The sequence below is a fragment of the Neophocaena asiaeorientalis genome, unplaced genomic scaffold (assembly GCF_003031525.2).
Source record: "Neophocaena asiaeorientalis asiaeorientalis breed wild unplaced genomic scaffold, Neophocaena_asiaeorientalis_V1.1 scaffold282, whole genome shotgun sequence".
Taxonomy (NCBI): domain Eukaryota; kingdom Metazoa; phylum Chordata; class Mammalia; order Artiodactyla; family Phocoenidae; genus Neophocaena; species Neophocaena asiaeorientalis.
Window position 1 is genome coordinate 559467 of NW_020172595.1, and position 26898 is coordinate 586364.

The following is a 26898-nucleotide window of genomic DNA, read 5'->3' on the forward strand; positions in this document are numbered from 1 at the left end:
TAAAAGGTCCGTCTGAAACCGGAAGACTGGACGACAGGCGAGGAAAAGGAAGAGCAAGGGCTCTTTGGAGGTTTAACCCTGCTTCCCCCTACTGGGAGGAGAGAGGAGATGGTTCAGTGATAGGCGAAAAAATGAGAAGAGAGAGAAAACAGGGGAGATAAAGACAGGATAAAAATCACAATGAAAATGAAAAATCAAAACCACAGTGAGGCCAAGAAAGGGACAGATCATAAAAGAGAAAAACACAGGAAGCAAAAGACAAGGAAAACAACCGCAGGACAAAGCACGTGAGGTGAATGGAGAAATTTGGAATTGGGAAAGGTGTAGAAAAAGGAGATGGAAATGGGAGGGAGAAAAAGGAAAAGAAGTTGGAAGAGTTCAGAGAAGCCCAGCACACTCTATTCCCAACACACCACGCATGATAATTTCCTTACCTCCTCACCCCATTCTCAATCCCTCTATGCCTCCTTCTCTCTCAAATACTCCTCTCTTCTCGGCCCCTGCCCCCATTCCTAGACCTTCCGACTGGGAAAGCCCTGCACCTGCTGTGAAGTTAGCAGGCAGCTTTGGACCTGGTCTTTGCTGCCCCCAGGCGGTCCTTCTGGATACTGCCAGAGTGAGAGGTGGGAGAGGAGGACCAGCCATCAATGGGAGGATCAGTTTGGGGGAGACACGCGGTGCAGGAGGCTGAGCGAAAAGGGGAGCACTAAGACCCAGGGGTAGTGGAAGGCTGCAGCAAACAGCTGGAGGAGGAGGCGGTGTGGGGGGAGGGGAAAAGGGGGAGCCATCTGGTACCTTGGTAGCTTCCGAAACGGCATCGGTCGTAACGACAGAAATGGCCAGTCAGTCCCAGGGTATCCAGCAGCTCCTGCAAGCCGAGAAGCGGGCGGCTGAGAAGGTGGCAGATGCCAGAAAGAGTGAGTCTCCTCATTTCTCCCTTAGGAATCTGGAGAGAAAATTGGGGGTGGAAGGACAGCAAACATTTGAGTCCTTAGGATAACCCAAGGCTGGTGGGGCGGGGGGAGGGAGGCTGGGGGCGCTTATTAGGAGGGAAGAAATGGGTGGGTGTCAGAATCTAGTTCTTGGCTGGCTGAGAGAAGGCACTAACTTTTTGGGAGGGACTGACCCCTGCTCTCACGTTTTGTGTGTGTGGGGTCTACCCCCACTTTCAGTCCTTTCTCCTGCCTCCAGGGAAAGCCCGGCGTCTGAAGCAGGCAAAGGAGGAGGCACAGATGGAAGTGGAGCAATACCGCAGAGAGAGAGAGCAGGAATTCCAGAGCAAGCAGCAGGCAGTGAGTCGTGGGGGAGGCTGGGATGGGACCCCAGGGTGCAAGTTGGTGGGTATATCTGGTGAGGTGTGTACAGGGTGATTCCACAAGAAAATAAGGTAGTAAAGGGCTGAAGGGGACCTGATGAAGACCATGATATTGGTCAAGCTTTGTGATATGTAAGAGCATCTAGGAGTTTGGAAGGACTTGTACGGCTTGTGGAAGTGGGGGGGATTGCCACAGTCTCTGTAGAGTATGATGATATTTGGGGTGGAGGGCCGAGTTTTATGGGCATGGGTGGTGAGGTGGTGGGGATGGTACGGTCTGTTGTAGGGTGATGCTGCATGTCAGGTCTTAGGGGAGAGGGCATTATGTTGGTCTCTTCAGTGTCTAGATATTTCCACGGATGGGAGTGGTTTTGGAGAGGGCCTTTCTTCCTGGTCTTGCTCCAGGACCCTTCCCTCCACATGCGTGGATGCTTCTTTCTCTGTTTCTGCTTTCTCCTTTCTCTTTTCCACCCTTTCTCCCACCCCCCAGGCCATGGGCTCCCAAGGGAATCTGTCAGCTGAGGTGGAGCAGGCTACAAGGCGCCAGGTGCAGGGCATGCAGAGCTCCCAGCAGAGAAGCCGCGAACGTGTCCTGGCCCAGCTTCTTGGCATGGTCTGTGACGTCAGGCCCCAGGTCCACCCCAACTACCGGATTGCTGCCTAGGACCCACCCTAGGGCCTGACTCCTCCTGCCAGTTCCCTCCTGCAAAGAAATCCCCAAGTCAAAATCAACTCCCACCATAATCCTTTCTCTCCTTTGCATTCCCTAGAAATTCTAGAAAGCAGGATCCAATAATTCTCCTGTGAAATTTATAAATATCCTGCTCAGACCTGAATCTCCTTATTGTTCTTTCACTGGGAACTTGGAAACTGCCAAGTCACCCTCACCCAGCCCCTCTGTGAAATTTGTAGCATGGAGAAGTAGGGATGTGAAAACACTCTGACTTCAGAGCCTGGCAGGCTCGGGTCCCTCTTCTGACCCTGCCACTTGCTGGCTGGGCAACAAGAACAAGCTACTTAAACTGTAACCCCAGTGTCCTTTGCAAGGTTGGAATAATAATAATAATGCCTACCTTGCAGGGGTGTTGCATTGGTTAGGAATCATTCTATAAAGAGCTTAGCATGGTTTCCAGCATGTAGTAGCTGTGATTCAATAAATGGCAAACCTGTGATATTATTACTACTCTCTGCCCACCTACCAAAACTTAAACATAGCTGTTTTCTCACTTCTGTCTGTGGCTTTGTAATTCTACTCATTCATTCTGTGACCCTAGAAATTCTCTAAAAAATTGGTTCTTCCCACCTCTCTTTCCCCAGAGACCTTATTATCCCTGAAAAGATAGATTAAATCATGGCCTCATTTAGCCTCTCTTCTGTGGTTCCAGGAAGATGTTTGCATTTCTTAGCCTCTCTTTTTGTCTCTCTTAAGTTGGTCTTTCTCTTTATTGGATTTCCCCCTTTTCCTGTTTCCCCAAAGACCCATCAGATGCTTATTACTGCTTCCTGAGATCTAAAGTGATGCATGGCCTTCCTTTCTACATCCTCAACACCTTACTTTCCCTTTGTAACAATAAAAAAGTGTCAATAAAATAATTATGGGCAAATCAATTGCTGGGTGGAATCAGCCTCCTTTTGCTTCATCATTTCTCATTTTCAGTCACTCTTGTTCCTTGTTTATGTATTCCCCAAACACCCAAAAGGTGTTGGAGCTTTGAGAAACAAAAGCAAATGGTACATTATTTTTTCTCTGAAGTGAGAAACACGTGGCTCCTCCTTTGTGAACCTGAGGACTATAGATGGTAACTGTAGAGAACAGATGGGGTGTAGGAACAAGCACGCTGCCCCTTACCTTGCTTTATTTTCCTTCATAGCACCTATTGATACTTGACATGTTTATGTGTTGTCTCCCCTGTTATGTGAACTCTGTGAGGACAGGGCTGTTCACTGCTGTGTCCCCAGATCTCAGGATAGCATTTGGCACAGGACAGGCAGTTGGTAAATACTGTTGAAAAAGATTGATATTGTGGGTTTGAAAAACTGTGCTTCTGTGACATCATCCTTGGATCACTGTTATTTCTTTTGGCCACAGAAAACGAGCCTACTTCACCAAGCACTTGAACCAATGAGGTAATCTGTAGTGTGTATTTATTAACCAGACTCTTTAAGCAGGGAGTCAGGATACAGTAGAGAATAGAGAGGTGTTTACATCCTGGCTCTGTCACCTTACTAGCTGTATTACTTTGGACATGTTGCTTTATTTCTCTGAATCTGTTTGCTTGATACAGCATGGGAATAATGGTACACCTTGGTGTTAAATGGTTGTGATAACAGGTAAAGGGCCAAACGTCTGTTGTCAGTTTTGTTAAGTCACATCTGACTTCTGTAGCATACAAAAGCGGGGCGAGATATATCAAATGTTTCATTCAGGAAAAAAAATCCAGGCTGAACCAAGGGTCTATTGGGGGCAGGGCTAAGCACATTCCGGTAGAATTAACAACACTTATAAAAAGTTATTTAGGGCTTCCCTGGTGGCGCAGTGGTTGAGAGTCCGCCTGCCGATGCAGGGGACACGGGTTCGTGCCCCGGTGTGGGAGGATCCCACATGCCGCGGAGCGGCTGGGCCCGTGAGCCATGGCCACTGAGCCTGCGCGTCCGGAGCCTGTTGCTCCGCAACGGGAGAGGCCACAACAGTGAGAGGCCCGCGTACCGCAAAAAAAAAAAAAAAAAAGTTATTTAACTCTCAAGCCCTAGCGTTTATCGTTAACATTTGGGGCAGAATCTAGACCCTGTCCCCCACTCAGTGGATTCAGAACCCCTTCCTGATTCCAGCCCACGCCCACGAACCTCAGGGCTCTTAAGGCATCAGCTACCTCGGCCAACATTAGGCAAATGCCGTCCACCGGCTCCAGGGCTGGTGAAAGGGTAGGGCTAGGACTCGTGAGCACGACTCACTTCCCACACCTGGGGCCGATCGTTCCCTAGCTCCAGCGCCAACGTCCCCAGGTCACCTTGACTACCGGACCAAGGACCCCGTGGGAACTCGAAATCCCGCCACCTTGGGTCCTCCTGCGCCCACGGAGGGGTGCCCAGAGAGAAGGCCTGTGCGGCAAGAACGTAAATGAAGAGAGAGGCGTGGAAAAGAGCAGAACAAGAGAAAAAAGATAACAATGGGGAGGATGCTAGTTTCCTTCATGCCTTTTGTTACTGGTAGTAGCGGAGGAGTTAGAAGTGGGTTAAAAAATTTTTTTTTCCACACAGGCATTTTCTAAAGGCAACCCTAGAGCGCGCGGAACTATAGAACCGTGGAAGGTCCTTCTTCCGGTTCCTTACGTCTGCGCGGTCGTAAGGCGGGAGGCCGGGGTAGAGGGAAGCCGGGAACCGGAAGTGAAGGCAGATTCCTTCCTTCGTCGCTGTTACCGCCGCCATACGCTTTCGCCTTGCTCAGGTAAGCTTTGGCCTTCGGCACCATCCGCCTCCATCTGCGTTTCTCTGCGGCCATCCTGTCGCACGGCCTCCTGATAACCCTTGTACAGGCTATGGTCTGGTCGCTGGAGTCTGATTGGGTTGTTACTTCCATCACTTGCATCCCTCGAGATCAAGAAACTTCGGGGGGAGGTAGGGAAGCCAGGGGGGCCCCATCCAAGATGGTGGCCCCGGCGCCATTGTGCTTCCTTTGCTCCTCGCTCTTTCGGTGGGACCCTCGGTTACCTCAGAACCCAGCGACAGTGAGAGGCGGCGCTAGGCGTCTTCTGGTCCTGGGCATTTGCAGAGGGCGGGGCTCTTCTCACTTTCCCGCTTATCTCGGTCCGCGGTGGGAATGGAAGGAGTCCCGACTTGTGGGCCTAGTTGGACTTTTCTCACCACGGACTGCCCACTATTATCTGGAGTGTTTTCCAAATGTTTACCAGTGGTGTCGTTGTGTGTTTTCGGAAATGAGCTACACCTAGGAGTAACATAATGGTGATGGAAGGTCACTTGGTAAAGCTTCTGTTAGCCGGAACGAGGATACATCTTTCTTAATTATTGTGTTCTATTTTATTCATCGTATGATGGAGGAGTGGGTTTTTTACCGGCCGAGCCATTTCTCTAGGCCTCTCTCTCCGTCATTAATACACAAGGATTTCTTAAGCTCCAGAAGGTTATCGAGGAGTGGGAGGCTGGAATGCTGCGAGAGGTGGTTGGCAGCCACATGATGTTTTCATTTTGAAAAGTGAGCGCTTTGCGTAATGACGACCGTAATCTATCACCCTTGACTGATGGCTGCTGTCGACACCTTGAGATTATAGGGAAAGCACAAGGTCTTCCGTTGAGGACTTTTCGTTTTGTCACTTTCATCTTCATTCTCCATTTTAAGTCATTAGTAGTATTCTGTTTTTCAGACGTGTATTTTTTTTTTCCTTGTTACTGTGACAGACCAGGAGTTTATAAGTCGGTTTTGCCCTTCCAACTTTCCGGTTTCTCCTTCTCCGATCCTATCTTTTTGGGGACTTATGTCCTAACCACTTCCCCTGGGCCCACTTTTCCCATTCCCAGTATTATGTTTGCCTTTCGCTTTTATGTCTTGTGCTGCTTTATTTTTTTTTTTTTTCCAGGTAAATGTTTCCTAGTTCAGGGAAAGTGGAAAGAGTGTGGGGATGGAAAAGATGGTGAAGGCTCTGCTCATGACTGATGAGTTTTCTCTTTTTTTTTCCCCAGCTCTTCTGTCAGAAACTATTGTGTTTCTTTTCCTCTACTCTTCCTCAAGCCCCCACTTTCCAACTCTGTCTTCCCTTATTCTGCGTGAACTCATCCAGAGACCCCTCCCCTTCTCCCCCTGCCGGCCCAGTTATGGCAGAGAACGATGTGGACAATGAGCTCTTGGATTATGAAGATGATGAAGTGGAGACAGCAGCTGGGGGAGATGGGGCTGAGGCCCCTGCCAAGAAGGATGTCAAGGGCTCCTACGTCTCCATTCACAGCTCTGGCTTTCGTGACTTCCTGCTCAAGCCAGAGTTGCTCCGGGCCATTGTTGACTGTGGCTTTGAGCATCCATCAGAAGGTAAATTTTCTGTTGGGCATGGAGTATTCATTAGGCTCTTTAAGGATACAGGAAACCGTATGGTCATGGTCCCTCAGGTGATACAGACTTATATTCAGGATAGACCAGGAAATAAGTACCAAAAACTATTTTAGCAATAGAAGAGGTTTATATAAGTTGGTCTTTCATTCATGATAGCATGTAGGTGCTGGTGATCTAAAAGCAACTTAGAGGGGCTTTTTTTCTTGCCTGTTTTAAATTTTGTCTCTCTGACTTTTAGTTTAAAATTTCCAGAGAGGAGCTGGTTGGACCCTTGGGCCAGGCCAACTCTGGTCTCTGGAAACCTTTATGGCTGGCTTTTGGGTCATGTACCAAGTTCTTCATTTTGTTCAAGGTTGTTGCAGGGTTATGTGCCCCAAAGCATGATAATCTAAGTGTGAGAAATGGCTTGTGGCAGGCACTCAAAATTCATGGATTGCTACAGATGAAGGAACATTCAGACAGAATCAGAAGCACCTAAGGCGTAGTTGGTAGATGCAAGAGGGTTGTTAGCAGGGCTTTGGGCCCTGGATCTGGAAGAGGCTATGTTAGAAGGAACTGGGAAGGTCTGATTTGGGAATCACTTTGATTGAGGGGGCAGAGAGGTAGAAAGGGTCTGGAAATTGACAAGAACAACTTAAGAATTGAGTGGTGAGAAATGGGTTTGGCCTGGTGAAAAAGGTGGTGGAGTTCTCTGAAAACTAATTTATCTTTTTTTTCCCCTACTTCTAGTCCAGCATGAATGCATCCCTCAGGCCATCCTGGGAATGGATGTCCTATGCCAGGCCAAGTCAGGCATGGGAAAGACGGCGGTGTTTGTGCTGGCTACACTGCAACAGCTGGAGCCAGTTACTGGGCAGGTACACTTGGGGAGAGTGCTGGGGAAGGCATTTTGGCTAGTAATGTTCAGGAAGGGTATTTTCGTCTCTGCTACATGATGCATTCAGAGCCAGGAGTGCTTGTTGTTAAGATGACCTTTATCATCCTTGACAGATAGGCATGAGGATATTCTGTAGTAATCACGGGGTTAATGATTTAGATCCAGAATTGTAGTCACCTGTGATCTGCTGGGTGTGCTTTTGTGACATACCTGGTGAAGGGATATACTGTATGTGTGTCTCCATCTACTTCCCCCCAGGTGTCTGTACTGGTGATGTGTCACACTCGGGAGTTGGCTTTTCAGATCAGCAAGGAATATGAACGCTTCTCTAAGTACATGCCCAACGTCAAGGTAAGCCAGGGTAAAGAGACCTGGGGGAGTGAGGGTGTGGGGAGTTGGAGGCATTGGAGACTTGTTAGATCAGCAGTCTTCACATCCCACAGGTGTTAAATACCTATACACAAATCTCAGTTGCATGTAGTACGTAGTAAGTTTCTGCAACTTAGGTGTATAAGAGGTTTATATTCTAGGGCTCATTTGGGTATGCATTATACTTTCAGAGATGTTTGCTGTATTTTGATTTTGGAGAAGCTTTATAGTTTGCCTTGGTTTTTAACACGTTTTATAAATACGCTTGTGCATTGATATTCAGGGTGTGGTTCCCAGACCTGTGGTTTCAGTGTCGTTTGGGAGCCTGTTGGAAATGTAGCTTGCATGAGTTCCACTCTAGTCCTACCGAGTATGAATATGTGTTCTGACAAGATCCTCGGGTAATTGGAGTTTGAGAAGCATAAACATATGCTTGATGTATATAACTTTGTATCCTCCTTGGGTGAAAGAAAAACAGTATTTTTGTTCAGATTGTTGTAATTTTCCTCATAATTGATTTTTAATTTATATGTAGAACTAGGAATGTGTGAGTAATAGCCCTAGACTAAAAGTAATTTGTTTAAAACCAAAGTAGTAAAAGTAGTATCTGTGCCTGGTAAAAGTGCATAGGTAATCCAGAGGGCCTTATAACGAAAAGATTTAAGTTCTGATGTTCTGTGAAACCAAGTATTCGGTGCTATTTTCTCAGTTTGTCAACTTAAAGGCCTTTTTGACTTTTTCGTGAAAGATTATTTAGCTTGTTTACACTTTTTCTCCTAGAATTTGAAAACTATTAATTTAAATTATTTAAACATAGTCTGAAAGCTGGTGTGTGTGTTATGTATGTTTGTATTCTTATATTGTCAGTTTCATTGCGGTGTACTTTCCTTTTAGCAAGCAGTCTTGTTGGTAGGTTGATTCTATAAGTTGAAAACCAGGAAAACCGTTTCCATTGTTAATGACTGTGGAAACATTTGTCATTGAGCTCAGTAGAGAGCTAGGATTGCACTTCTTCCTCTATAGGTCTGACTCATCACCTTGTGGACTCAAAAGAGGATGGTCTTGGTGTCAAGATCAAATATAAATTGTCCTGATATAGTCTTACTTTTCTTTCTTTTGCTCAAAATTATGCTTCAGTGATTTGTTTAAGACATTGGGCTAGTTCTACAGAATGTCTTACCTCTGAGTTTGTCTGGTTACTCCCTTGTGTTGTTTTAACTTGTTTTTCCCTCCCAGTGTTTCCTGTAAACTGAGCTTTCTTGCTTTCTTTCACTCTTTCTCTCTCTCTCCCTCTCTCCCTTCCTTCCTCCCTTTGCCGTGCCACTCGGCATGTGGGAGCTGAGTTCCCTGATAGGGATCGAACCTGCACTCCCTGCATAGGAAGCGTGGCTTCTTGACCACTGGACTGCCAGGGAAGTCCCTAAACTGAAATTTATATTTGAAAGCTTAACTGGTTCAAGTTGAACATTTTTGGCAAGAATTCTTCATAGATGATGCTATGTATCTCCTGTTTTGTTGCAAACCTGCCTGTCCCACAGTTAATGGTTTTAGATTTACCCTAGAATTAGGGTCCTGTCAGTCTGATCTTTCCTCCTTGAAACTAAAAAGCAGTTTTGGTGCTATTTGAGAGGGTATTAAGGCCCAGATCCTCAACAACCATTCCCCTAATGGTTTTAACATGGAGTAGTATATTTAGCCTGAATCAGTAATCTCATAGGGTTTATGCAAAGGAGTTTAAAAATCTGGGGTCATTTAGGAAAACTTGATGTCCATGAGCTTTTTTTGGTACTTGACACTGGTGATTTCTTGCCATCCTCATTTTTACAGTGAAGCCTGGCCTTGGGGAAGGAAGATTGTTAGATTAAGTCAGAAGAACTAAGTGCTGGTCCTCACTGCCTCGATCAGCCATGTAATTTAGGGCAGGTCACTTTTGTTTCTTAGCTTTAATGTTTGGAGTATATAATAATTTTAGATTAGGTGATCTCCTATGTTCCTTTTAGCTCTGAAGTGTTCTAAGACTTGGTTTAGAGTAAACTGAAAGGATGGGAACCTTGGGGAGGTTGAATTCTTTCCTTCCTCGTGAGATGATACTCTTTTCTCCTGGATTGGCAGGTCGCAGTGTTTTTTGGTGGTCTGTCTATCAAGAAAGATGAAGAGGTGCTGAAGAAGAACTGCCCGCATATCGTCGTGGGGACCCCTGGCCGCATCCTAGCCCTGGCTCGAAATAAGAGCCTCAATCTCAAACACATTAAACACTTTATCTTGGATGAATGCGATAAGATGCTTGAACAGCTCGGTGAGTAGCAGTGCTGGGACTGGGCTAGTGATCTGGGAGTTGCCTTTTGGAGCCAAATGATGTTTATTTGATACTGGAGCACTTCAGTGCCAGGACGACTCTTAATCTATCACCCATGACTGATGGCTCTGGCTTCCCTGGTCAGTCTTTGTTAGGCTTTTTAAGCATCCTTAGTGATCAAGGAGGAGGGTGTTACGTTTTTTCTTTTGGTGATGTTTATCTTTGAGAGAAGGGACTTTGCTGATGTTGGATATTAGTCACACCACCATTCTCCTTTGTAAAACCCTATAGTGGGTGTCATAGGGGAGAAACTTGAGATGGACGAGGAGACAGTCTACTCTTTTGGCATCCTCAGCTCAGCATATATTGTCAGAATTTATAGCTGAATAGATCTCTAGACTTAAGTTCTGGAATTAATGTGGAGGGTGTTTGTGGGAGTTTGTGTGGTGTGGTATTCTGGTGTGCTGAGTGGGGTTAAGTAAGGAAAATGTTTTGTAAGAACTCAAATTTGGTGAATGAGAGAGTAGGGATCGACATAGCCCCAGGGATAAGTCATTCCAAATGATCTTTGGCTATTCTAGATGGCGAGCTATAAGGTGGGCTCCAAGTAGAGATGTCATATTTGCCTGACTGGATAGGACAGTGTGATCCAGAGGAAGCATGGAATGGACTCTGACAGCTGGAATGTAATAGGTGCGCGATATTTATAGACAGTTGGAGCTTGGGGAGAGAGGATTAGGGAGAAGGGCCTTCCTTGTAAAGCATTTTTCAGAGGACTTATCTTTGTGAGCCTCTGCAGTGGGCTTTATCCCCATGTTTTAGTTGTGGGCTTTGGGGTTTCATCTAATTTCTTGTGTGGTTAAAATACACAGCTGGAACCTGGTCCCAAATCCATTGTTCTTTCCACTGTGTTATTACTATGGATATGATTATATGGTGGTTGGAGAAAATAGAGTAGAGAGAGGCCTGAGGCAAATCTTCCCCTGAACCGAGACTCTTGCTTACCAACAGTCTTTACCTCATTGGTACGCCTGTTTCTGGTCTTTGATTACGATATATGCTTCTCTTCTACTATAGTTCCTTTTTCTTGTAGACATGCGTCGGGATGTCCAGGAAATTTTTCGCATGACCCCCCATGAGAAGCAGGTCATGATGTTCAGTGCTACCTTGAGCAAAGAGATTCGCCCAGTCTGCCGCAAGTTCATGCAAGACGTAAATACCCTTCTACCTTCTCTCCCTCCACTCCCCGCCCGCTGCCTCCTCCCCCTCCGCGCCCTCTTCCTCCAGACTCCCTTGTCCTTCAAGCGCCAAGAAGGGGGCACATGCCTATTTGGGAGTGATGACTCCTTGAAGAGACACACAGAGGCAGAGACAGTTAGTGTTAGGGTCTGCGCGGGCGCCAGGGAAACTCCGGAAGACTTGGTCGGGTTAACGTGAGAGCGGGAAGTGTTCGACTTTTTTTTTTTAATCACAGCATTTTTGAACCTCTTCTCCCTTTTGGGGCAGGGCAGGATTTTCTGCCCTACCACCCACCCATCGTCTCCTACATACATACTCCCTACAGCCACGCACCCTCAAGGTGGCATCGAGCATACAACCGGAGCCTTCTGCTCCCCAAACTCATAATGTCCCGGTGGCAGGAGAGCAAGAGAGGGACAGACAGATGGCAGGGCATGTCCAAAAGAAGAGCAAACAGCACAGATGAATCCGCTTCCTCCCCACCTCCAGGGGTGGGGGCCTTTGGCACCTCAATCCCCGAGTCCATACTCCTTCCCACCCGTACCTCCTCGCACCCATCCGGAACCTTGGTTGATGTGAGCCGGCAGCAGAGAAGCACCGTGGCGCGGCGGGGGAATGCGGACGGCACCCGGCGGTGGATGGCGGCAGCGGAGGCCGCGGGAAACCTGACCAGGAAGCCGAGGACCAAACCAGCCTCTTTTTCCGTTCCCGGTTTTTTTCCTGAACCCAAGGCGTGCCGTGTTCCCTGTTTCCCTCCATTTGTGTTGGTGGGGAGGGGTGCTCTGAATGGGGTGGTAGATTTTTTTTCATTTTTTAAACACTTTTTTTTTTTAATACTTAGAGGGATATGGGAAAGGTAAAGTGAGGAGCTCCACTTGGATGTAACCAGGTGGGTGCTAGGGTTTGGGGCTAGGCGGGGCCATTGTATAAGCAGTGGAGTGTGTTCTTTCCCTCCCTGCTCTGCTCCTTCCCATGGGACCAAAACTCTTCAGCTGTACTTGGGGCTCAGATTAGATCTGAAAGAAGCCATGGAACTTCTCTTTAGAAAGCCTACCTTTGCTAGTCTGACTTCTGAGATTGGGCTTCTGGTTTTCTCCCATGACACACACATCCTTTCCTGAAATCTTGGACCCTGGGGTTTTATGTTAACTATGTCTTCAAGTTAGTGAAGAGTGCTAGGAAAGTTGGGCTTTGGAGTTGAGTCTTGTGTCAATTTCCGCCTTTTTTTTTTTTTTAATGCTGCCTTCCTTCCCTTCAAGGGTTGTGTGTGTATATATGATTTGTTTTGTTTTTAAAGAGTGAATAACTGCTGCTCTGAATCTGCTTCTTAGCACTACTTATTGATACCTTTCATGTAACAGTATAGGTGGTTTGATTTTTAGTTGAGACCAGTCTTATTTAAAACTGTTTCCTTGTGGTCCGAGGGCAAGTTGTTGCTCATCTTGAGTAATTTTTGCTTCTCTTTTCATGGCATTTTGACTTATGTCCACTGAAGCATTCTGATCTTCCACCGTCCTAATGGGGATATGGAAGACATCCACCTTCGTAATGGGGATATGATTCTCGTAGTTGAGAGCATAAAATGGAGTAGTCCTTCTCCTCTCCCCGATATTAAACCAGCTCTGATGGAGTTATTCTGACCTCGAGTCACTGTTTCCCATCATTTCCCAGGTGTTTGGATCATGTTCTCTCTTGGAGAATCACCTCCCATTGTTTTCTTTCCTCCACCACCTCCATTTGAGGTAATGGCATCTTGCCATTGGGTGGTTGTACTGTGTCTTTTCCTCCCTGCAAAGTTTCTTTCCCGTGAAAATTTTCAGTTGGAAAATCTTAAAACTCAACTGATAGGAAGGGAATTAGATCAACTGTGGAAAAGACCACATTAATATGTGGGTATTTTTGGGGGTGGGGTTGGGTTTCCAATCTCCTCTCTTCTCCCCATCCCGCCATGGGGTGTATTGGAGATCAACTTCCTCCACCCCCCCAGGTTTAACCCCCCCACTCTGCCCTCCTCCCCCTCCCCCCCCCCATGCAGCAGTACTACGTGAAACTGAAGGACAACGAGAAGAACCGGAAGCTCTTTGACCTTCTGGATGTCCTTGAATTCAACCAGGTCAGTTGTTCAAGGTCCAGTAGGGAGAATGAGCACGTCTCCAGCTGTTGCAGGAACCTCTATAATATATCCTTTTATTGAGGAAACCATGTGTGTCGTGAAAGAGAATGGTGGAGAAATTCTCTTAAATGAAAATTCTATTAAATGAGAGAAAAATGTCTCTTGGTGGCACTGAGCGTGAGCAAGGTGGGAACTGCTTTTCTGTTCCATGGCTGGCATAGATATTCAACAAAATAAAGCTCAAATTATAAAATCCTTGAAGAGTTTTAATAAGGTGGTGAAAGTCCAGAAATACGTTAGGCCTGTTCGATTCTTAAGTTTTGTTTCTTGTACTACTTAACTGAGGGAGAAGTGTTCCATCACTTTACCTGTGGTGTGATTTGCTTGCACTAAAAACTACTTTCTAGAATTAGGGTAAGTTCTTATTTTTGACGTTTTGGTGAGTCGGAATATCGGTCGTGGTCTTCCCAGAGTTTAGTTCAAATTCTTACCACTCGTGAGGTGGCTTCATCCTTGTCTCCTAATACGTCTGGTAATTTTAGTTACTGTTTTCCATACCTTCTCTGCAGCATGTCTGTCTGCTCAGGAAAAATCAGAGCCAAGAGGGAAAGGCTAAGTAATATTTAGAGCAGAAGAGGAAATACGTGATGGGGACTAAGAGGAGTTCTTTTAGAAGAGTGTAATTACTGAAAACTCTTGCACGTAATCTCTCTCACACACACCCACATGGACGCACATCCCCTCCAATCTTATATGTACACACACACACACACAGGTGGTGATATTTGTGAAGTCTGTGCAGCGTTGCATTGCCCTGGCCCAGCTCCTGGTGGAGCAGAACTTCCCAGCTATTGCCATCCACCGTGGGATGCCTCAGGAGGAGAGGTGAGTCAGAGATGGGGAAGGTGCTTTGTGTCCTTGCGAGGAAGAGACCCTTGAGAGCAAGGAATCTCAACATTTTTCTGCTTTCCTTTCTCACAAAGGCTTTCTCGGTATCAGCAGTTTAAAGATTTTCAACGACGAATTCTTGTGGCTACCAACCTGTTTGGCCGAGGCATGGACATCGAGCGGGTGAACATTGCCTTTAACTACGACATGCCTGAGGATTCTGACACATACCTGCATCGGGTAAGCCCCACACCCGGAAGGTATCCTAGTGTCCTCTCCCACCCCCTTAGTTTCTTTATCTTTTCATACCATACATCTTCACCCCTCCTCTTGGGTGTCTTCCTTCTTTGGGGTCTACCAATTCTATCATCTGTGTCCTTCCAGGTGGCCAGAGCAGGCCGGTTTGGCACCAAGGGCTTAGCCATCACGTTTGTGTCAGATGAGAATGATGCCAAGATTCTCAATGATGTGCAGGATCGCTTTGAAGTCAATATTAGTGAGCTGCCTGATGAGATAGACATCTCCTCCTACAGTGAGTAATGATCTCATGAAACTGGCTTCCCCAGTCCTTTAGGTTCTCCTTGTTCCTTAGAGGGTTTTTTCTTAAAGCTCCTGGTGCATAGTGGGCACTTGACAAACTTGTCATCTGTTTTTTCCCCTGCACCCCCATCTTGATGCCCTGTTGGGATGTTTAGTTGACCTCTTTATGGGGTCTCTTCTCATCAAATTACTTCTCATCGAAGTATTTCTTTCTTTACCCCCAAATGTATCCTCTGACCTACACACTGCACGAACATCTGCATGTGTTTCGGGGCTGGGGGGCCTTTTCTACCAACCTAGCTTTTTCTTTTCCATACCTTATTCTAACTGCCGTGTTTTTCTACAGTTGAACAGACGCGGTAGAGAACTCCCCACCCATTCTGGAGTGTGACAGTCTGCTCCTCTTCAGGAGATGATGCCAGGCGTGGGGGTGAAGGAGACACTGCTGCCGCCTACCCTTGACGACCCCGTCCCCCACCCCATGGCTTCCTTCTTTTGCATCGCCACCACTCCTAAACCCCCATTTCCCTGATTTGTCAGAATTTTTTTTTAACAAAACTAAAAAACACATGTGTCTGTGGTGTCTGTAAGCGCTCCGTCCCTTTATTGGTTTTGGGGTGAGGCTATTTTAGGGCATAATCTGGAGTAAATTCCCGTGGGGACTGTGTACACTGCTGTGGGGCGGAGGTCAGTAGGAGGTGGCAGACTGGGGGATGTTACTGAAAAGACTGCAGAGGCCGTGGCTTCTCACTACTTTGCAATTTCTGGCCCTTTGTGGTGGTTTCTTCCATTTCCTTAGTGGCCTGGGAGAGGCTGGGATGTTTCTGATCAAAGGGCTGGGAAGGGAGGGTAGTGTGCAGTATTTCCAGTGTAGGAGGGTGAAGTGGCAACTGGTGGAAAGCTTAGGTGTCTTCTCCCAGGCTCTCTCTGTGTCTCCTCATCTGTTCCTTCAGCTTCTGGATCTTGAGCACCAGGGCCTGGGCTTCCCAGGCCCCCTCTTGCCCTTCGAGCAGGGCCTGGTACAGCTCCAACTGCTGCTCCAGCAGCTCCTCAGCTTGGGCCAGCTCAGCTGTGGGGCGGGGCCAGGGGTCCTGGGAGAGGGGGGTGTTAGGAAAGAGCATCAGCCAGGGCAGGGGGCTGAGGTTCACCGCCTCCTTCCTGTTTTTCAGCACCATTAGTTTAAGGTCATCTGTATTGCGATGCCTGCAGTACACACGATCTTAACAGCAGTACATCTGTATTGCTTCCTGTCTTAGGCATAGGCCTGGGGGGAGGGGGAAGTTAGAGATCACAGCCCAGGGGCTATAACTGGACTTCTGTGTGACTTATGGGAAGGGGAGAACTGGCTGTCCCAACCCGCCCTGAGAAATAATTAACTATTGGATGAGGGGAAATTCCTGTTCAAGGACTTCGTGGACTGTGCAGGGAGGGAGGGGTGTAGGTAGAGGGTGCCCTGAGGTCTGGAGTGGGGTGGGGGCAGGGAGGGTGCTGGGGAATTGCGGAACTAGGCAGCATGCTCTAGGGGTGGGGGTAGTGTCTGCACTCAGCTGGCCTGTGGTACAGGGTGAGATGGGAGGGGATTCCCTGCCCCCAGTACACATTTGCCCTCCACCCTCACTCTTGGTGCCACTTACCCTGGAAGGTGACATCTGCCCAGCGCCTGTGGAGCTAGTCTTTTCTGTGCTTGCCTTGGGGCCCTGGGAGCAGCACCTCCAGGAGCCCTGGAGTGTCGGCGGCCAGGGTGGCAGGAGGAGGCGACGGCAGCAACTTCGGGAAAGCCAGGGCAAAGGGAGAACCATGGCTGGGGAGGCAAGGAGCTGTCTGAGCCACCCAACAGCCACCAGGAACTGGCTCCCTCCGGGCTGTGGCCTCGCTTCAGTGCCTGGCCCTGCCCCTGCCCTGCTCTACTGCACCTGCCCGCCTCCTAACCTGGCCCCAGACAGAGTCCAGGAACTCATGTTCCCTGGTGTGGGAATGCTCCTGCCAGTTTAGGCAGAACTTGCTTTAGAACCCTGGTCCCCAGCCTACTGCATGTCTTGTGTCTGTTTTTCTTAGCACTGTGTGTTTTCTCACTCCTCTCAGATCTGCAAGGTAGGAATTGCATTACTGGTGGGCAGATGAGGAAATGGTCAGAGAATTTCGTTCAGCACTCAATTCAGTAAGTATGGGCTGGGGCCTGCTCTGGGCCGGATGTGCTCAAGGCTCCACAGCTGGTTGGTGGAAAAGCCAGGAAGATTCACCCCCAGGTCTACCTGACTTGAAAGCTCATACCCATTGACCTGGCTCAAGTATTGCTTCTCCCTCTGTTTCCCTTTCCTCTTCTTGCTGGCCCAGAGGGACCTTTTTCCTTGTCCCTGTTGTACATTGCACATCTTCAGTGTTTGCCTTCTCTGGTAAGTCTGGGCACTATACACTGGTACCGGTTTCAAGCTTTGTTGAACTGGTGAGCCCTCCCATCAAACCATGGAGGACATCACACTGAATTCGGAGGGAAGATGGCCTCTTCCATGGTGTGGGGGTCCAGGAACCAGAGAGGAAGACCTTCCTGCAGGTCAATCGTTTTTGAACTTGAAGGGCTGAAGCACCTTTAGATGAGGTCAGAGACCTCATGTTCCCCATTAGCTGGCAGGTTCCCATTTTTCAGTAGAAAAAGAGAATCCCTGTAAAATTTTGGAGGAGAGAAGCTTTCCTTCTTGTCTCTCGGTGATAGGGTTATACATGGTTCATTTTTGAACTGCAATGTATGCACAGGCTAAAGTCCTACTTATTGGGACATAAGAGGCCCAAACTACTGTTGTTACAGTTAAGGGAAACTAGTATACGATTAAACAGCCCACAACATTCAACATTGAAGTGAAACTAACCACATTTATAAATTAAAAGCAAGATTAACAGCTGTTAAGAAAATAAAACTTGTGTAAGACCATCTAAATGATGCACGAATAATGAAGTATCCTTCCTGAAAATTAGACATTTCAACCATCTGAGGGTTTTAAAATTTATTTATTTATTTTTTTATTTATTCATTTGGCTGTGCTGGGTCTTACTTGAGGCATGTGGGATCTTAGTTGCGGCATGCAGGATTCAGTTCCCTGACCAGGGATTGAACCTGGGCCCCTTGCGTTGGGAGCATGGAGTCTTAACCACTGGACCACCAGGGAGGTCCCAACCATCTGAGTTTCTATTTCAGGTTATGAACTCCAAAATGGACTAACATCCAATAACTTGCAGTGTGCAGTCCTAAGTCGTGAATTATAATAGAGTCTGTGGATTTGGCTTTGTTCGTCTGTGAGAACTAAAGAAAAAGCTGGTATTTGGATCAGTTCAAATCTATTGGATGAGCTGTAGATCTCATAGTCATGGAAATGAAGGGATGAAGATAGATAAATGTAAACCTGGATTGTTACTGTGTATATTTATTTTTGTTATTCCTGTATCTAATAGTGTTTCTTTATATAAAAGTTTTATTTATGTCTAGTAGTAGTTTTTAAATTATTTTTATTTATTTATTTTTGGCTGCATTGAGTCTTCGTTGCTGTGAGTGGGCTTTTTTCTAGTTGCAGCGAGCAGGGGCTACTCTTTGTTGCTGTGTGTGGGCTTCTCATTGCAGTGGCTTCTCTTTTGCGGAGCATGGGCTCTAGGCGCGTGAGCTTCAGTAGTTGTGGCACGTGGGCTCAGTAGTTGTGGCTCTTGGGCTCTAGAGCGCAGGCTCAGTAGTTGTAATGCATGGGCTTAGTTGCTCTGTGGCATATGGGATCTTCCCGGACCAGGGCTTGAAACTGTGTCGCCTGCATTGGCAGGAGGATTCTTAACCACTGCACCACCAGGGAAGCCCTGCATTTATTTTAAATGAAAAAAATTTTATTGAGGTATAGTTGATTTACAATATTATGTTAGTTTCAGGTGTACAACATAGTGATCCATAATTTTTACAGATTATACTCAATTTAAAGTTGTTACAAAGTAACGGCTATTTTTTCTTTGCTGTATAATACATCCTCGTAGCTTGTTTATTTTATATATAGTAGTTTGTACCTCTTATTCCCTTACCCCTATCTTGCCCCTCCCCGTTTCCCTCTCTGCATTGGTAGCCACTAGTTTGTTTCTATACCTGCTCTTTCTGTTTTGCTATATTCATTCGTTTTATTTTTTAAATTCTACATATAAGTGATAACATACAGTATTTGTCTTTCTCTGACTTATTTCACTAAACATAATACCCTCCAGGGTCATCCATGTTGTTGTAAATGGCAAATTTTCATTCTTTTTAATGACTGAATAGTATTCCATTCATCTGTTGATGAACACTTAGCTTGCTTCCATATCTTGGCAATTGTAAATAGTGATGCTATGAACATTGGGGTGCATGTATCTTTTTGAATTAGTGTTTTCATTTTCTTTTTTTTTTTTTAAATTGGAGTATAGTTGCTTTACAATGTTGTGTTAGTTTCTGCTGTACAGCAAAGTGAATCAGCCACATGTATATATATCCCCTATTCCTTGGATTTCCTTCCCATTTAGGTCACCACAGAGCATTGAGCGTTTTCATCTTCTTTTTTAAAAAACATAATTAATTTGGTTGCACTGGGTCTTAGTTGTGGCAGGCAGGCTCCTTAGTTTCGGCTCACAGGCTCCTTAGTTGTGGCACACGGGCTCCCCAGTTGTGGCATGCATGTGGGATCTAGTTCCCTGACCAGGGATCAAACCCGGACCCCCTGCATTGGGAGCTCGGAGTCTTATCCACTGTGCCACCAGGGAAGTCCCCATATGGTAGTTCTATTTTTAGCTTTTTGAGGAAACTCCGTACTCTTTTCCACAGTGGCTGTACCAATTTACATTCCCATCAACAGCATACAAGTGTTCCCTTCTCTCCACATCCTCACTAACATTAGCTATTGACTTTTTAAAAAACATTTATTTATTTGTTTATTTACTTTTGGTTGCGTTGGGTCTTCGTTGCTGCGTGCGGGCTTTCTCTGGTTGTGGCGAGCGGGGCGCTACTCTTCATTGCAGTGCGCGGGCTTCTCATTGCGGTGGCTTCTCTTGTTGCAGAGCACGGGCTATAGAGCACAGGCTCAGTAGTTGTGGCGCATGGGCTTTGTTGCTCCACGGCATGTGGAATCTTCCCTGACCAGGGCACGAACCTGTGTCTCCTGCATTGGCAGGCGGATTCTTAGACCCTGTGCCACCAGGGAAGCCCTGTTGACTTTTTTTTTTTAATTATTTATTTAATTAATTATTTATTTTTGGCTGTGTTGGGTCTTCGTTTCTGTGCAAGGGCTTTCTCCAGTTGCGGCAAGCGGGGTCACTCTTCATCGTGGTGCGCGGGCCTCTCATTATCGTGGCCTCTCTTGTTGCGGAGCACAGGCTCCAAACGCGCAGGCTCAGTAGTTGTGGCTCACGGGCCTAGTTGCTCTGCGGCATGTGGGATTTTCCCAGACCAGGGCTCGAACACATGTCCCCTACATTGGACCCCCTTGACTTTTTGATAATAGTTATTTTGACAGGTGTGAGGTGATAGCTCATGGTGGTTTTGATTTGCATTTCTCTTATGATTAGCAGTGTTGAACATCTTTTCATGTGCCTGTTGGCCATCTGTATGTCTTCTTTAGAAAAATGTCTATTCAGGTCTTCTGACCATTTTTTAATTGGGTTGTTTGTTTTTTTGATGTTGAGTTGTATGAGCTGTTTATGTTTTATATATTAACCCCTTATCGGTCATATCAATATTTTCTCCCATTCGTTAGTTTGTCTTTTTATTTTGTTGATGGTTTCATTTCCTCTGCAAAAGCTTATGAATTTTGGACTTCCCTGGTGGCGCAGTGGTTAAGAATCTGCCTGCCAATGCAGGGGACATGGGTTCGAGCCCTGGTCTGGGAAGATCCCACATGCTGCAGAGGAACTAAGTCTGTGTGCCACTACTACTGAGCCTGGGCTCTAGAGCCCGTGAACTACAACTACTGAGCCTATGTGCCACAACTACTGAAGCCCACACACCTAGAGTCCATGCTCCACAACAGGAGAAACCACCTCAAAGAGAAGCCCGTGCACCACAACGAAGAGTAGCCCCCACTCGCCACAACTAGAGAATGCCCTCACATAGCAATGAAGACCCAATGCAGCCAAAAATAAATAAATAAATATTTTTTAAAAAAGCTTATGAGTTTTGGGACTTCCCTGGTGGTCCAGTGGCTAAGACTCTGTGTTCCCAATGCAGGGGGCCTGAGTTCGATCCCTGGTCGGGGAACTAGATCCCACATGCTGCAACTAAGTGTTCGCATGCTGCAGCTAAAGATCCCGCATGCTTCAACTAAAGATCCCGCAGGCCACAATGAAGACTGAAGATCTGGCGTGCCGCAACTAAGACATGGCGCAGCTAAATAGATAAATAAATATTAAAAAAAAAAAAAAGCTTATGAGTTTTGGGACCTGGCAGTCCAGTGGTTAGGACTCGTTGCTTTCACTGCCACCACTGGGCGTGACCAAAAAAAAAAAGAGCTTATGAGAGTTTAGTTAGGTCCCACATGGTTACTTTTGCTTTTGTTTTGTTTCCTTTGCCTTAGGAGACAGATCTGAAAAAATATTGCTGCTATTTATGTCGGAGGGTGTTCTGCCTGTCTTCTCTTCTAGGAGTTTTATGGTTTCAGGTCTTACATTTAGGTCTTAAATCCATTTTGAGTTTATTTTTATGTATGGTATGAGGAAATTTTCTAATCTCATTCTTTTACATGTAGCTGTCAGTTTTCCCATCACCACTTGTTGAAGAGACTGTCTTTTTTCCATTGTATATTCTTGCCTCCTTAGTTGTAGATTAACTGACTAGATGTGTGAGTTTATTATGTGTCTGTTTTTGTGCCAGTACTATGCTCTTTTGATTACTGTAGCTTTGCAGAATAATCTGAAATGAGGGAGCATGATACTTCCAGCTTTGATCTTTTTTCTCAGGATTGCTTTGGCAGTTTCGGGTCTTTTGTGGTCCATATAAATTTTAGGATTATTTGTTCCAGTTCTGTGTGTCCCATAGATTTTGGATCATTGTGTTTTTGTTTCAATAGTCTCTAGGTATTTTTAAATTTCTCCTTTGATTTCTTCAGTGATCCATTAGCATGTTGTTTAGCTTCCATGTGTTTGTGTTTCTTGTAGATTTTTTCTTGTAGTTGATTTCTAGTCTCCTTTGTTGCCTCATTTTGGCTAACTTGCTGTTTTTGTTTCTATGTATCTGATAGATTGGTTACATTTCCTGATCTTGGAAAAGTGGCCTTTTGTAGGAGACATTATGCATCCCAGCTGTACACTCCTCTCTGGTTACCAGAGCTATATGCTCTAGGGGTGCCCCCTATGTGGGCTGTGTGAGTCCTTCTGTTGTGGTGGGCTTACTACTGTGGACCATCTAGTAGGCATGGCTGGCCCCTGGTCTGGTTGATTGCCAGGCCTTGCCTTGTGCAGAAGCTGATGGCTGCTGTTTGGCAGGGCTGGGTCATGAGGTAGCTTGTGTGGGATCCCAGGGGGTCCTGGGGCTAAGCTGGCTCACTGGTGGGAAGATCCAGGTTCGGGGGGGTATGGTTGTGGGTTCGGGTTCCCGGATCTAGTGTTGGTCTGCTGGTGAGTGGGGCTGAATGTTGGGGTGGCTGGCTGAGGAGTCTAAGGTATCCCAAAGCTGGTGTTGGCCTGCTGGTGGGTGGGGCCGGGGCATGGGGGATCCCAGGACTTGTGCCCACTCACTGGGAGGTGGAGCTGGGTCCTGGGGTCTCTGATTGCGGGACCCTGGGGGTTCCAAAGCTGGTGTGAACTTGCTGGTGGATGAGGCTGGATCTCAGGGCAGCAGGCTGATGGGCCCAAGGTGTCCCAGAGCAGGAGTTGACCTGCTGGTGGGCAGGGCTGGGGCTTAGGAAGTCCCGGGACTGGTGCCAGCCTGCTGGTGTGTTGGTTGGGTCCTGACAATGCAGGCTGCGGGGCTGTGTTGGTCCCTGGGCCAGTGTCCACCTGTTGGTGGGTGGGGTTGGGGTCCAGATGATCCCAGGGCTGGTGCCCACTCACCAGTGGGTGAAACGGGGCCCTGGGGCTAGTGCTGGCCCACTGGCAGGCAGAGCCAGGACCTGGGTTCTCTGGCTGCTGGGCCCAGGTATCCCAGAACTGGTGTTGTATTGCTGGTGGATGGCACTGAGGCCCAGCAGGACCTGGGGCTGGCATCGCCCTGCTGGTAGGTGGGCTGGGTCCTGCCCTGTCAGACTCGGGGCTGTGGTGGTCCTGGGGGTGGTATCCGTTCACTGGTGGGGGGAGTTGAGGTTTAGTGGGTTCTGGTGTTGGAGCCTACTGATTGGTATGTGAGGCTGGTCCCAAGGCTGGTATCGACTTGCTGGTGGATAGTGCTGGGGCCCAGAGTGTCCTGGGGCTGATGCCTGCCCAGTGATGGGTGGAGCTGGGTCCAGGGGTTTCGGGAAGCTGGGTCCAGGGCCCTGGGAATCTTAAGTCTAGTGCCTGTGCACTTGTGTGTGGGGCTGGCTCCTGGGCCCTTTGGTGGACAGGGCCATGTCTGAGGGTGGCTTTGAGCTCAAGGAGTTTAAGGCAGCCTGCCTGGGAGCCCACATCCCCTCAATCTCACCGCCACACCCCTCCCCCAACACGTAATGATCCTTTTGAGGTCTGTGCAGCGTTGCATTGCCCTGGCCCGCCTCCTAGTGGAGCAAAACTTCCCAGCCATTGCCATCCTCTGTGGGATGCCCCAGGAGGAGAGGTGAGTCAGAGATGAGGAAGATGTTTTGTGTCCTTGCGAGGAAAAGAGGCCATTAAAAGAAGGGACCTTCAACATTTTTCTGCTTTCCTTTCTCACAAAGGCTTTCTCAGTATCAACAGTTTAAAGATTTTCAACAGTGAATTCTTGTGGCCGAGGCATGGACATCGAGCGGGTGAACATTGACTTTAGAATTCCGACACCTGCCCCTGAATGTTCAACTTGTCAGCATTAGAGACCAATACTGGGCCCTGATATAGCACTGTCTCTTGAGTGACCAACTAGCTGCTAATTGACAAATTGACTTGCTTTCTGTCCCCTCTATCCTTGGAGGGCCAGAGGTTCATCTTCACTGGGACAGGCACCTATTCCATATACGGATCTTCTTTTCCGGTCCTCAGAACTTTAGCCAGCACCGCTACCTGGTGGCCATTGAAATTCCTGATGCACAGACTTGGAATTGCTCTTAGCAGGGTATCTGACCAGGGGCCAACTTCACAGTGAAGGAGGTGCAGGCTGGGCCATGACCATGAGATCCACTGGTCATATCACCGTTTGCACCACCCAGGGGCTGCCAGCCACACAGAATGCTGGACAGGCCTTCTGAAGATGCAACTAAAGCTCCATCTTTGAGGAAACATCTTGAAGGGATGGGGATACATCTTTCTGGACGCAGTGTATTATTAAATCAGAGACCTTTATATAGTGCCATGTTCTCAATAGGAAAATAAGGTGGGTCCAGGACCACGGTTTGGAAACAGGTGTCACCCCATTTACCATTACTTTCAATCACCCACAGGGGGGATTTTACACTTTCTGCCTTCACATCTCCACAGGGTTGGGGGTCCTGGTTCTCAAAAGGGGCACTTTTATAAGGTGTACCACAAGGATACCATGGAACTACACCTCTACACATTACTGTTGCCCCCAGAGAAGTTTGGACTCCATGTGCCCAGAGACCAGCAGGTAAGAAGAAGAGTTCCCTCTTCTCGAGGAAGGAGTAATTTACCCTAATCTGCAGAAAGGGGTGGAGCTACTACCACACAATGAGGGCAGGAGGAATCCATTCAGAAGTGGTGGTAGACTGGGCGCTTCCTGGTTCTCTCACGTTCCCTGCAATTTGAACAGACAAATGCAGCAACCCAGCCTGAGAAAGGCTGCTCAAGCTGCCATGACAGAATACCATCGGCTGGGATACTTAAAAACAGAAATTAATTTGTTCACAGTTCTGGAGCCTGGAAGTCCAAGATCAAGATGCCAGCAGGGTTAGTGTCTGGTGGGGCCTCTCTTCCTGGCTTGCAGACAGTGACCTCACAGCCTTTCCTCTGTGAGCACAGGGGAATTGAAAAAGGGAATGGAATTCCCTGGTGGTCCAGTGATTAGGACTCCATACTTTCACTGCCGAGGGCCCGGGTTTGATCCCTGGTCGGGGAACTAAGATCCCACAAGCCACTTGGCATGGCCAAAGCACCACCCCCACCAAAAAAAAAAGAAGAAAAGAAAAAACAAAAAGGCTATCTCTGGTGTCTCTTGCTCTTCTTTTTTTTTTTTTTTTAATTATTTATTTATTTTTGGCTGTGTTGGGTCTTTGTTGCTGCACGCGGGCTTTCTCTAGTTGCAGCATGCAGGGGCTACTCCTCATTGCAGTGTGCGGGCTTCTCATCGCGGTGGCCTCTCTTGCTGCAGAGCACGGGCTCTAGGCAAGTGGGCCTCAGTAATTGTAGCGTGTGGGCTCAGTAGTTGTGGCTCACGGGCTCCAGAGCGCAGGCTCAGCAGTTGTGGGGCACGGGCCCAGCTGCTCCGCAGCACGTGGGATCCTCATCTTCAAATAGAGTCTCATTGGTCTTTAGGTCTTCAACATAAGTATTTGGTTGGGAGGGATGTAATTAAGTCCAATAACAGAAGTGTTTGATTTCCAGAGGCCCAGACCCATCAGGTGTGAAGGTTTGGGTCACACTCCCAGGTAAGGCACAGGACCCACGCTCCTGTGCTCTGAAATCTATGACAGCGTTTGTGCAGAGGCCCTGCTTCCCGTGGGCTGTTCCCAGACAGTAACTGGTCACAGCAGGGACACTATGGGAGACTCATTCCTGGGAGACATGGGACTCCTCTGATGACCAACTGTGACTTGAGGACTCCCTCTGGCCTTGCTTAACTTCGCTTAGATTGTTTTTGATGGTCTTGGAGAGTCCAGGAAAGCTCTCCTGTTGATCACTTGCGATCAGAGTTGCATCTCGGTCTGCTGGCTCTCTCATCTTTTCTGGTTCCCTCTCCATATTCTCTCACAGATGTTTAATAAAATTCTGCTGAGTTTAATCCTATTTTGGCATTTGTTTCTTGGAGGACTGGGACTAACAAAATAATTTCCATCTGTATACCAACAATCTATTTATTTATTCCATCTTGTAAAATCCTTCTCTTTATCCAACTTCTACCAGCGTCTGTTCCATTTTGCTTGTTTCGTATTATCTCTTTGAGGTGATAGATGTTTGGTTTTTTAAAAATTGAAGTGTAGTTAAGTTACAATGCTGTGTTAGTTTCAAGTGTACAGCAAAGTGATTCAGTAAATACATATATATTGATATATATTTTCAGATTCTTTTCTATTACAGGTTATTACAAGATATTGAATATAATTCCTTGTGCTATTAGATCATTGTTTACCTATTTTATATATAGTAGTGTGTATATGTTAATCCCAAACTCCTTATTTATATCTCCCCCCACCCACTTTTGCCTTTGATAACCGGAAGTTTGTTTTCTATGTCATGAGTCTATTTCTGTTTTGTAAATAAGCTCATTTGTATCATTTTCTTAAGATTCCACATATAAGTGATATCATATGATATTTGTCTCCCTCTGTCTGACTAACTATAGATGTTTGTTGTTTTAAGCTGCTAAGGTTTAGAAGTAGTTTGATACACAGCAGTAGATAACTAACAAAGCTCTCTTAAGTCTCTATTACTCTATAGTTATTGCCTAAATCTGTTTTATCTCCTTTCACCTTGAAAATGTTATTTATACTTGCTTCCAATTCCTCTTTTCCTCTTCTTTTTTTTCCCTTTTTTTCCCTCTTCATTCTTTTACTTTTGTTTTCTTTTCTCCTTCCCCCTTGCTTTCTTCCTTCTCTCCTCTCCTTCCTTTGTTCTTATTATCAGATGTTTCAAACATATAAAATAATACTATGTGGTTATACTGAAAACTGAAAGGAAGCATTATCTGTATATGCTAAAATTATAATGCCAAGGTATATGGAATAAAAGTAAAATAAAGGAAGAAAAGAAAGTGCCTGGGTGATTCTGCAAACAAGTAAGTGACTTTCAACTCCTATTTCCTTTCCTTAAGCTGAGTTTGTTTGTTTCTTTTTTGTTTGTTTCTTTTAAAAAAATATTTATTTATTTATCTGGCTGCGTCGTGTCTTAGTTGTGGCATGCGGGCTCTTTGTTGCGGCACGCAGCCTTCTCACTAGTT

The 26898-nt window shown here is 46.7% G+C and overlaps 4 protein-coding genes and 2 non-coding genes across 6 annotated transcripts in view; 4 read left to right on the forward strand and 2 right to left on the reverse strand.

The window, feature by feature from the left end:
- Positions 1–501, reverse strand: part of NFKBIL1 (NFKB inhibitor like 1) — a 9196-nt gene extending 8695 nt beyond the window's left edge. The window contains exon 1 of the mRNA XM_024738706.1: positions 435–501. The gene's annotated coding sequence lies outside the window, so the exon portion shown is untranslated. The remainder of the gene's footprint in view (positions 1–434) is intronic.
- Positions 502–594: 93 nt separating this feature from the next.
- Positions 595–2143, forward strand: ATP6V1G2 (ATPase H+ transporting V1 subunit G2). The gene is made up of 3 exons (XM_024738700.1): positions 595–917; positions 1192–1292; positions 1806–2143. The coding sequence occupies exons 1-3, from the start codon at positions 836–838 to the stop codon at positions 1977–1979; spliced, it is 357 nt and encodes a 118-aa protein (XP_024594468.1). The 5' UTR covers positions 595–835; the 3' UTR covers positions 1980–2143.
- A 3356-nt stretch (positions 2144–5499) lies between these two features.
- On the forward strand, positions 5500–5577 carry LOC112395476 (small nucleolar RNA SNORD83). The gene has a single exon (XR_003002393.1). It is a non-coding gene; the product is annotated as a small nucleolar RNA SNORD83 (small nucleolar RNA).
- Positions 5578–6010: 433 nt separating this feature from the next.
- DDX39B (DExD-box helicase 39B) lies at positions 6011–15264 on the forward strand. The gene is made up of 11 exons (XM_024738551.1): positions 6011–6353; positions 7104–7231; positions 7510–7602; positions 9733–9916; positions 11010–11349; positions 12651–12720; positions 13191–13268; positions 14044–14153; positions 14252–14396; positions 14541–14688; positions 15043–15264. Exons 1-11 carry the CDS (start codon positions 6143–6145, stop codon positions 15057–15059), a joined length of 1524 nt encoding a protein of 507 aa, XP_024594319.1. The 5' UTR covers positions 6011–6142; the 3' UTR covers positions 15060–15264.
- LOC112395478 (small nucleolar RNA SNORD83) lies at positions 9968–10044 on the forward strand. Its single transcript, XR_003002395.1, has one exon. It is a non-coding gene; the product is annotated as a small nucleolar RNA SNORD83 (small nucleolar RNA).
- An 8-nt stretch (positions 15265–15272) lies between the features above and the next one.
- Positions 15273–16669, reverse strand: MCCD1 (mitochondrial coiled-coil domain 1). The gene is given in 2 exon segments (XM_024738699.1): positions 15273–15787; positions 16331–16669. Coding segments are annotated over 2 exon segments (513 nt in total). The 5' UTR covers positions 16655–16669; the 3' UTR covers positions 15273–15598.
- Between the last annotated feature and the right edge of the window lie 10229 nt (positions 16670–26898).

Coding starts and splice junctions, on each gene's coding strand:
- DDX39B (XM_024738551.1), top strand. CDS start 6,143: ATGGCAGAGAACGATGTGGACAATGAGCTCTTGGATTATGAAGATGAT. Junction 7,232..7,509: donor TGGAGCCAGTTACTGGGCAG/GTACACTTGGGG, acceptor ACTTCCCCCCAG/GTGTCTGTACTGGTGATGTG. Junction 12,721..13,190: donor GTAATGGGGATATGATTCTC/GTAGTTGAGAGC, acceptor CCCCCCATGCAG/CAGTACTACGTGAAACTGAA.
- ATP6V1G2 (XM_024738700.1), top strand. CDS start 836: ATGGCCAGTCAGTCCCAGGGTATCCAGCAGCTCCTGCAAGCCGAGAAG. Junction 918..1,191: donor GGTGGCAGATGCCAGAAAGA/GTGAGTCTCCTC, acceptor TCCTGCCTCCAG/GGAAAGCCCGGCGTCTGAAG. Junction 1,293..1,805: donor TCCAGAGCAAGCAGCAGGCA/GTGAGTCGTGGG, acceptor CCCACCCCCCAG/GCCATGGGCTCCCAAGGGAA.